At 36.0% G+C, this 11,404-nt stretch overlaps 1 protein-coding gene across 1 annotated transcript; it reads right to left on the bottom strand.

The window, feature by feature from the left end:
- Positions 1-333: 333 nt before the first annotated feature.
- On the bottom strand, positions 334-7,404 carry LOC139778473 (uncharacterized). The gene is made up of 3 exons (XM_071716405.1): positions 7,149-7,404; positions 469-795; positions 334-362 (listed from the first exon to the last, which is right to left on the bottom strand). Exons 1-3 carry the CDS (start codon positions 7,402-7,404, stop codon positions 334-336), a joined length of 612 nt encoding a protein of 203 aa, XP_071572506.1.
- Between the last annotated feature and the right edge of the window lie 4,000 nt (positions 7,405-11,404).

Here is an 11,404-nt window from a genome sequence, read left to right as displayed (position 1 = left end):
AGAGAGAGAGGAGAGAGAGAGAGAGAGAGATGAGAGAGAGAGAGAGATGAGAGAGAGAGAGAGAGAGAGAGAGAGAGAGAGAGAGAGAGAGAGACTATTTGTGTGTCTTATTACATATGTTCTCCGGGGCGAAGCCCGGGTAATCAGCTAGTATATATATATATATGTGATAGAGTAAACCTTTCGCGTGCGGTACCAAGGACGAGAACCCTCTGTCTGTGGTATAAGTGGTGAGCGTCTCGGAGCCCTACGCCTTACATGAGTACCAACGCCTTATAACTAAACTTCGTGTTACTTCTCGCGTGACCAATATAAACATAGAGATAATTGTATCTAGATCGGTTTGTCATCGTACGGACTACCTTACAAAAACGATGTAAAACATGTAAATGTTAATTATATTAATATTTATTAATTATAATTTCAATGTCCTATATAACGACTTAAACATCATATAGATAATAATACCTGCTTCATCACTGGTATTAATATTAATCTTTTCTTTTGAGTTATTTTCCTTTTCAGACTCGTTGTCCGATGCAGAATCATTACTCGCATCCTGTTCATCTCCTTGCACAGCTTCTAAATATTGAGAGATTTTGAGTATATCTCTACTTGCCTGTGGCTGTCGATAGTGTTCTCTATGGATTTTATCAGCATGGCCCATAAAGTTGGCTAGATCCGAAACATCAATGTCATTGAGATTGAGTTGAATGCAATGTGTAGCTATATGTTTTCGTAATGTTGTTCCGCGTAAAGTTGTTGACTGGCTTGCATTGCACTCTCTTGCAAAGGACCTCGCACAAAAAGGCTGCGAAATGGCTCCCAGTCGATTTGGCTGAAATTTGAATATGATGTAGTTAATGTTGTCCTGATCAAATGTCTCATAGGGCTGGAAGACCAATAATGGCTAGTTTTTGAGATATTCGACTCCAACATTGAGAAAATAGATGTTTTAGCGTATGTATATAGCTTTAATATATACGAATTGCATGTGTATTCGTGTGCGCTCGCGCGCATGCAGGTGTGTGCGTATGTGTGTGGGTCGGTGGTTGTGTGTGTGTGTGTGTGTGTGTGTGTGTGTGTATGTGTGTGCCCTGCTCTCGGCGTAACCCAGGATCAACGACGTGGACGTAGCAGGAAGCTGATCCCTTCGGGGTGTTGGTTTAAAGTGAGTATTCCCCTAACCTTTCACGTGTGTGTGTGTGTGTGTGTGTGTGTGTGTGTGTGTGTGTGTGTGTGTGTGTGTGTGTGTGTGTGTGTGTGTGTGTGTGTATGGGTGTGTGTGTGTGCGTATGCGCGCCCGCGCGGGCGCGCGTGTGGAACTTCTAATTAAGGCACGTGTCTATTCCTTGGAAGTGGTCGGTTGCCTGCATCAGCGACGGTTTGAATTAGTGTAGTTGACGGATATTTTATGTGCTCTTTGTTTCTAGCATAACCCAAATACCACAAAACGCTACATATGTGAGCACAAGTACCCAGTGTACGAGTACCAGACTTGCAGGTACAATAATATCCTAATATTGGTGACAGCTCCTCGTCTATGTTTTCGTCCATACCATCGTCTATCTCATTATCATCGATGGATTTATATGAAATCCAAAGTTGATATTTCGTCGCATTACGAAACCTAGAATAAACTCTCACTCTCAGTAATCCTGGCTGTGGAAGACGGTTTGCATCACGTAACATGTCGATTTGGAATTGCTCATCGTTGTTTCGTTGTACGTTGTCCTGAATGTATGAGGGTGCTAGTTTTATTTGATAAACACCAACCGTTAAATTCTTAAGGTATTCAATGTCTAGCATTGGAAAGTCTATTAACTGCCCCTCATTTATTGGTACCCATCGTTGAGCGTTTTTGGTTCTCAGATTTTGAACCTCAACAAGAGCTTGTACAACGTTCGGTTCTCTCGCTTTTTCGAACATACGATTAGCTCTTTCTACGTCAGCTCCTTCCATATGGATAGTGGGATGATATCTATTTATGATAGCACCTGCTATTTTACAAAAATCACCAATATTAGGAACATGATGCATCGGTACTGTTTGCTGTAGGAATTTGAATATTAGCTTTAAGTGTCCGTTTCTGGCTTCTACAATCCACCTTTGTTTTGTGACAAGACGGGAGTCATTTGCATCTTCTGTCGTGAGTTGGGCTTCATTTCGTGGAAGAAGTGCTGGCATCTTCCATGTGATGCCCAAACGCCTCAGAAGTTCAATTGCATCCCTATAACCTCTATCAAGTATGACAATAGGAGCTTTCCAGCAAGCGACACAAGTCGACACGAGCATTGTTCTATCTTTCTTTTTTGGTAATGAGTAACAAAGATAAAACGATACTTGTGTCGACTTGTGTCGCTTGCTGGAAAGCTCCCAATATCATCTTCTTGGAACCATCTTAACATCCTTTCGGCGTCTCTATCAAATTCATTTTGCAGTATCGCAGCGTCATTATTGCGACTGTCAGAGAAGTACGGCCCCTGTATATCTAAAATATAACCATCAGGAGCAACTATCAATACTGGTTTGATTAAGTGTCGACCTTTGTGAACGCAATATGACTGTCGAAGAGCTCTGAAATAACTACTTTTCTGTATATATATGTACGTACCATCAATGCATGTAATTACTCTAGGAGTTTGTGGTTCCGAATTATACAACTGATTGGCAAAATCGGTTACATGTCTATCGATATAATCTTGTCTCGTTATAGCGTCAAATCCTATATTCTGTGGTACAAAACGAATCATTAAAGATTTTCGCACTGTCTCAACAGCCATACTTGTTGCCTGCCTACTCGAGTAATGAAACATAACTTTGAGAAACTCATCTGACAAACCATGACGAATTTTACATAAGAACATAAGAAGGTCCTTTTTATATACATATCTATTACCACCAGGACAAGAAACTGCATCACAAAACGTGAACAATTCTTGGAATTGTTGTTTGTTTATAGGATACAGACATTGAAATTCATTATCCGAAAGATTATTTTCATCCAATATTTTTGTTTGATTTGCCACGTCACGAAGTTCTTGCAAAAAAGCTTGAAGATAATAACCTCTGATTACATAGGGCCTGTTGATGAAATGTAAACCTTGTACAAGCGGCCCGAGAAGCACACCATCGTCGTTCAAATGATGTTGACAAGATCTTACGTTTTCTGGGATAAAAATATTGTGTGAAATGAAAACATCTACTTTACATTTAACTGATAATCTATTCAAATTATCAGTTCTATCACATATAATACAAGTGCTACTTCGTGTCTGTGTTAACACATTTAATCTTAAACAGGCAGGATCTTTCTCCATAGCAACAATCTCGTCACAAATCGATTGATTGCAGTTGGTACATATTTTTGTCATACAAGTTACTTCTAACGCTGGTCTTTGGAAACCATCTCGTCGAATGATAGCAATTTCTCTTTTGGCAGCATTATTATCTCCATCAATTCGAGTCATCATACGGGGCACGAATCTTCCATCGCAAACGTAACAACGTAGAAGATTTCTAAATGCCATTATTGTAAAAGATGTACAATATTACAGTAGGATACGAGTTTTACGAAGCTGTTATGTGTTTCACAATGTACACACTGAAGACTGACAAGAAAATATGCAGAATAAAAGTTTTAAAGACTTAATGTTACATACGTATTAATGTACTTACCAAAATAAACTATATAATAAGACAGAAAGCCAATATCGATTCCAGTCTGAATTTTGCCGTCGTTTAGTATCTTTTATAGTGCTATTCCGCTTCGGGAAACTGTAAAACATGAGACCTGAAAGAAAATCTGGGAGAGCGAATTCGCATCCTTCAAAATGACATACGCGATATAAAAAACATACAGCTGAGCCGCGTTCATCATCATTGGTTTATAAGCTCCGGATTTGAAAATAATTAAGCAGCAAGAAAGTCGAACCGAAACACTCGAAGTGTGAAGAAGTTCCACTTACTTCAAGTACTACTTACTTCAAGTACTAGCGCTCTCTGGGCTACTTGAAGTAAGTGGAACTTCTTCACACTTCGAGTGTTTCGGTTCGACTTTCATGCTGCTTAATTATTTTCAAATCCGGAGCTTATAAACCAATGATGATGAACGCGGCTCAGCTGTATGTTTTTTATATCGCGTATGTCATTTTGAAGGATGCGAATTCGCTCTCCCAGATTTTCTTTCAGGTCTCATGTTTTACAGTTTCCCGAAGCGGAATAGCACTATAAAAGATACTAAACGACGGCAAAATTCAGACTGGAATCGATATTGGCTTTCTGTCTTATTATATAGTTTATTTTGGTAAGTACATTAATACGTATGTAACATTAAGTCTTTAAAACTTTTATTCTGCATATTTTCTTGTCAGTCTTCAGTGTGTACATTGTGAAACACATAACAGCTTCGTAAAACTCGTATCCTACTGTAATATTGTACATCTTTTACAATAATGGCATTTAGAAATCTTCTACGTTGTTACGTTTGCGATGGAAGATTCGTGCCCCGTATGATGACTCGAATTGATGGAGATAATAATGCTGCCAAAAGAGAAATTGCTATCATTCGACGAGATGGTTTCCAAAGACCAGCGTTAGAAGTAACTTGTATGACAAAAATATGTACCAACTGCAATCAATCGATTTGTGACGAGATTGTTGCTATGGAGAAAGATCCTGCCTGTTTAAGATTAAATGTGTTAACACAGACACGAAGTAGCACTTGTATTATATGTGATAGAACTGATAATTTGAATAGATTATCAGTTAAATGTAAAGTAGATGTTTTCATTTCACACAATATTTTTATCCCAGAAAACGTAAGATCTTGTCAACATCATTTGAACGACGATGGTGTGCTTCTCGGGCCGCTTGTACAAGGTTTACATTTCATCAACAGGCCCTATGTAATCAGAGGTTATTATCTTCAAGCTTTTTTGCAAGAACTTCGTGACGTGGCAAATCAAACAAAAATATTGGATGAAAATAATCTTTCGGATAATGAATTTCAATGTCTGTATCCTATAAACAAACAACAATTCCAAGAATTGTTCACGTTTTGTGATGCAGTTTCTTGTCCTGGTGGTAATAGATATGTATATAAAAAGGACCTTCTTATGTTCTTATGTAAAATTCGTCATGGTTTGTCAGATGAGTTTCTCAAAGTTATGTTTCATTACTCGAGTAGGCAGGCAACAAGTATGGCTGTTGAGACAGTGCGAAAATCTTTAATGATTCGTTTTGTACCACAGAATATAGGATTTGACGCTATAACGAGACAAGATTATATCGATAGACATGTAACCGATTTTGCCAATCAGTTGTATAATTCGGAACCACAAACTCCTAGAGTAATTACATGCATTGATGGTACGTACATATATATACAGAAAAGTAGTTATTTCAGAGCTCTTCGACAGTCATATTGCGTTCACAAAGGTCGACACTTAATCAAACCAGTATTGATAGTTGCTCCTGATGGTTATATTTTAGATATACAGGGGCCGTACTTCTCTGACAGTCGCAATAATGACGCTGCGATACTGCAAAATGAATTTGATAGAGACGCCGAAAGGATGTTAAGATGGTTCCAAGAAGATGATATTGGGAGCTTTCCAGCAAGCGACACAAGTCGACACAAGTATCGTTTTATCTTTGTTACTCATTACCAAAAAAGAAAGATAGAACAATGCTCGTGTCGACTTGTGTCGCTTGCTGGAAAGCTCCTATTGTCATACTTGATAGAGGTTATAGGGATGCAATTGAACTTCTGAGGCGTTTGGGCATCACATGGAAGATGCCAGCACTTCTTCCACGAAATGAAGCCCAACTCACGACAGAAGATGCAAATGACTCCCGTCTTGTCACAAAACAAAGGTGGATTGTAGAAGCCAGAAACGGACACTTAAAGCTAATATTCAAATTCCTACAGCAAACAGTACCGATGCATCATGTTCCTAATATTGGTGATTTTTGTAAAATAGCAGGTGCTATCATAAATAGATATCATCCCACTATCCATATGGAAGGAGCTGACGTAGAAAGAGCTAATCGTATGTTCGAAAAAGCGAGAGAACCGAACGTTGTACAAGCTCTTGTTGAGGTTCAAAATCTGAGAACCAAAAATGCTCAACGATGGGTACCAATAAATGAGGGGCAGTTAATAGACTTTCCAATGCTAGACATTGAATACCTTAAGAATTTAACGGTTGGTGTTTATCAAATAAAACTAGCACCCTCATACATTCAGGACAACGTACAACGAAACAACGATGAGCAATTCCAAATCGACATGTTACGTGATGCAAACCGTCTTCCACAGCCAGGATTACTGAGAGTGAGAGTTTATTCTAGGTTTCGTAATGCGACGAAATATCAACTTTGGATTTCATATAAATCCATCGATGATAATGAGATAGACGATGGTATGGACGAAAACATAGACGAGGAGCTGTCACCAATATTAGGATATTATTGTACCTGCAAGTCTGGTACTCGTACACTGGGTACTTGTGCTCACATATGTAGCGTTTTGTGGTATTTGGGTTATGCTAGAAACAAAGAGCACATAAAATATCCGTCAACTACACTAATTCAAACCGTCGCTGATGCAGGCAACCGACCACTTCCAAGGAATAGACACGTGCCTTAATTAGAAGTTCCACACGCGCGCCCGCGCGGGCGCGCATACGCACACACACACACCCATACACACACACACACACACACACACACACGTGAAAGGTTAGGGGATTACTCACTTTAAACCAACACCCCGAAGGGATCAGCTTCCTGCTACGTCCACGTCGTTGATCCTGGGTTACGCCGAGAGCAGGGCACACACATACACACACACACACACACACACACACACACACACACACAACCACCGACCCACACACATACGCACACACCTGCATGCGCGCGAGCGCACACGAATACACATGCAATTCGTATATATTAAAGCTATATACATACGCTAAAACATCTATTTTCTCAATGTTTGGAGTCGAATATCTCAAAAACTAGCCATTATTGGTCTTCCAGCCCTATGAGACATTTGATCAGGACAACATTAACTACATCATATTCAAATTTCAGCCAAATCGACTGGGAGCCATTTCGCAGCTTTTTTGTGCGAGGTCCTTTACGCATTAAGATACAAGCCCTTAAATATCGGTATCTAGTTTTGTTGATAGAAGGTAGTCCAAAAATATATGGATTCTTTTTTGGTATTTTAGCTTCCTGGCGATATTTCAATATTAAAATAATACAGTCAAGGAGATCGTTTGACAATAGTACGGGCACTTTACGTCCCAACCTCCCTCTGATACAAAATCGGACATATTTCTCAGCAATTTTTCTGTCTTCTACGGATAATGACTTGTATATGTCACTGTACATATTTTTATTTACTTTTTCATAATTTTCAAAATCTTCTATGTATGCTCGTTCGATTTCTCCTGCACGTCGTCTATTAAAAACATGAATCGAAGTCAATGTCACTTCTGCTAAAGAGATCCATTTCTCATATGTAAAAAATTCTTTTAATGCCGCATAAGCTTCAGTCCTTCTTTTTACCAAATATGTGTGCAATTTTTTAATATCTTCCAGTGACGGCAGATTTACTTTCTTATGCCTTTTATGCGCCGATTGCGTTTCGAAAACAGTCCTATTTACGCTGGTACCAATATCTACTACTAATAATTTTAAGAAGTCTTTAACTAATTTCTTTTTCTCTTCATCTTGTTTTTTGATGCATTCCATTACAAGAAGATTTCCTATGTTTAATGAGAGTTGACAAGTTAGCCTCTACTGCAGGAGTTGCATAAAGTTGTTTCTCATTATCATATCCTGCAACTTCGTTAATCGCAGAAATGCAGTCGTCGTATATTTGGGGATAATATATCGATTGAAAATCTTCTATCTTTTTATTTATCTCTTTCAGTACTAATAGAAAACGGCCAAGAAGACGTAGACGTGCACGAATCATGTCGTGCTGGTGTTGCGCCTTATATTTTACATACAACTTGTTACCATATAAGATCAGTAATTTGTCATATCTTATAATACGTGTTACTAGATCATCTCGCATAACGTGAAACACAGTTTTTCTTAAAGTCTCATTTGCAAGTGGATGTATTCTGCCTGTAATTTGCCTGCCCATAATCATAATAGTCTTATTTCTTCGAAAATCCTTTTTAATGCAAACTCGTGAATGATGTCGGATACTGCTTTTTGCAAAAAAGTCTTTACATTTTACACAGGCAATGAAATCTGTAGCAGCCTTATTGGCTTTTTTATTTGGACGTCCACACACAATTAATTGCCCAGTATTAAATTTTGGGTTCGTGTTAAATTTGAAGGTACCAGCCTTTCAAATGTCATCTATTATTTTCTTCCTTTCTGGGTCTTTTTTAGACAGAACGGCAAACTTTTTCACTTCCGGCTCGTCACGGTGTACTGTCTCTAAATGTCGTGGAAGCTGTGATTGTGGCTTCATACAAAAAGTGCAATAGTATCGTTTCCTTGATTTCGTGTTGGAGTTTTCCACATACATGACCTCATCGTTACATGCTGATGTACCAACAACATTCGTATTTGAAGTATCAAAACTTGAAATAGAAGATTTAGTCTGGTTAACAACCGGCGCGTGGTTTTGTGGAGATTCACTGTCTAAAGAACTTTGTTCTGAAGGTATATAATCTGCATCTTCATCATTATCATTATCTAGTGTAAAATAAGAACAAAGAAATTAGATAACTATGTGAATCAAGGGACACAGCCCCTATATGTCGTTAAAGAAGTAACATACAATACAATATAAATTTGTATATCAATGTATACACGTTAGCTATATACGCAATAGATACATAAAAGACGACAAAAGAAAATAATATATCAAAGTAGTGAAAAATTTATTATCATATTTCAACAAATATATTTAAAACATCATATAGAACATATATTACTTAAGTTTAAAATTAGCATTATTTCTTAAAAATATGCAGCAAGATCAACGTTATGGGAACTATCTAGAGGGCCTCTAGATACGAGGGGCGCAATAGTTGATCTAAGTGCTGATTGGCTCGCGTGAATTGCATGCTTTATTCTTTTCATAAGCACATACTTGCATAACGTCAGCCCATAAAAAGATGACAGTATGACAGGCATAACCGCAAGTTTACGAGAAAAATATATTTTTTGCTATATAAATTGAAAACGATACGACAAAAAAGATTGAGGAAAAAGGAAGAGGTAAATTTTTGTTTGTATTAGATTTTGTCTAACATGATTTGAACTTGTTTAATATCTATTTATGTATTTTTGAAAATATTTTTAAATAATATCATTATTTTATATTAATAGGGACATAGAAAGTCTGAACGAAAAATCAAGAATACCACGAACAAATTAAATGGTCAAGCAGTGAATTATAAATCATCTGATTTATTGTTAGAAAGTAATCTCCTGAAAAGGTGCAATATAAACATTTTCTAATGTTTGTAATATTTTATTTTGTAATAAATATATATATTTTGTCAATTTTGTCTTTATTTATATCTTACATATATACATATCTTATTTTTTTCAGCAAGCAACACAAATCGATACAAACATATTCTGTCTTCGTTATTCATTGGAGTTTAAAAACTTTTTAAAAAGTATATATCTATCCTATATCTACCTCTAATCTTACATTCCGTAATCTAAATTTATTCTCTAATTTTAACATTTCCGTAATCTATTTCTATACTCCTTGCTTATTAGTAATTCCTACTATTCCTGATCATGGCATTGTGTTGTGCATTAAACTGCTCAAATAGATCAGACAGTTATGTTATGAAAAGGTTTCCTTCTAACACTGAAACTCAAAAATTATGGATTTTGAACATCAATAGATCAAACTACAAATTTTCTATTAATTCCTATCTCTGTCAGGTAAACTATCTCCTTTGCTTTTACTAAATAAATAAATATTTTAAATAAATATAAGTAAATAAATAAATAGTAAAACAACAACTAATATAATATATAAAAAACTAATATATAAAATATATAATATATATATATAATATATATATAATATAAAATATATAATATATAATATATAAAAAACTAATATATAAAAAAATATAAATATAAAAATAAATGTAAATATATAAAAAAATATAAATATAAATATAAATATGTTATAATTAATAAATCAATGAATATAAAATATTAATATAATAATAATAATATTAATAATAATAATTATTATTATTATTAATATTATTACTCTTATTATTTATCTTTATTTTTATTATTATTAATTAATTATTAATAATAATTTTTTTATGCAAAGCGAGATCCAACCCATATTGCCCGGTGCTTCGGATGCATGTATTTATATTTATATTAGATTGATTAAAGATTCCATCATGGAATTCAAAGAAATCAAATACAAATCTGTACTTTTAATCAAAGAGTATATAGTTATGTACAATGTGTATGTGTGCAATATGTTCAAGTGTATTTTGTGCTAAGTGTTAATATAATTTTCTTATTTTATGTGTACAATGTGTATATGTGCAATATGTTCAAGTGTATTTTGTGCTAACAAGTGTTAATATAATTTTTTTATTTTATGTGTATAATGTGTATGTGCAATAAAGTTATGTGTGCGTGATAATGTCATTTGTGCAATGTGTATATGCGTGCATTAATATCATATGTGTTCTTTCGCAAAATAAGAGATCGCAAACGAAGCAGTTGGCAATCGGTAATATTAAAGTCCCTCTAATAAGAGTCTGGCCAAGAGATAGCCACTTTTGATTGGTCCGCACTTTCCGCTCATATGATTGGCTGTGTACACGCATCTTAGCCAACTGCGCATGCGTGATAGTACAAAGTTTCCCTCTCTCCCTCTGTAATATTGCTGTCTCTCTCGCAGAATTTGGCTAAGATTATCTCTTGACCAGACTCTTATTAGAGGGACTCTAGACAATATAGGTAAAACGAGCCCTCTCGAATGTTTCCCTTTCACAGGTGCATTTTACATCAGACGAATGGGTGAATAACGACAGGACAAAACTTAAGAAAAATGCTGTTCCAACAGTGTTTTGCCGTTGCCCTACCCTCGATAAGGAGAACAGTGTCCCCACAAATAGACTGCAACGAAAAAGAGGCCGTCCATCAAAAGAATCCAATGTGGACCACACTGATTTTTGTCCAATGAAAAAAGTATTTGTAGAGCATGATTATTATAGCAGATCTAATGCATTTGATCAAGTAGCAAGTTTACCTCCAGACTCAAACTTTGAATCATCATTAGCAAAAACTAGTATTGAAGCAAAAGATGAACAATTATTTTCACCTCCAAACACAAACACTGAATCGTCATTAGCAGTTTGTCTTGAAG

The sequence above is a fragment of the Temnothorax nylanderi genome, unplaced genomic scaffold (assembly GCF_030848795.1).
Source record: "Temnothorax nylanderi isolate EJ_2023f unplaced genomic scaffold, tnyl_v1.0 TNYL_tig0184_pilon, whole genome shotgun sequence".
Taxonomy (NCBI): Eukaryota; Metazoa; Arthropoda; class Insecta; order Hymenoptera; family Formicidae; genus Temnothorax; species Temnothorax nylanderi.
This window is presented reverse-complemented; position numbering and strand designations above follow the sequence as displayed.

Bases quoted from the DNA above. Each gene is read 5' to 3' on its own strand.
- LOC139778473 (XM_071716405.1), bottom strand. From the start codon at position 7,404: ATGTACAGTGACATATACAAGTCATTATCCGTAGAAGACAGAAAAATT. The intron at 796-7,148 runs AAGGACCTCGCA...TTTGTGCGAGGT, and splicing joins GGCTTGTATCTTAATGCGTA to CCTTTGCAAGAGAGTGCAAT. The intron at 363-468 runs GTATTATTATCT...CGTTTTTGTAAG, and splicing joins TAATACCAGTGATGAAGCAG to GTAGTCCGTACGATGACAAA.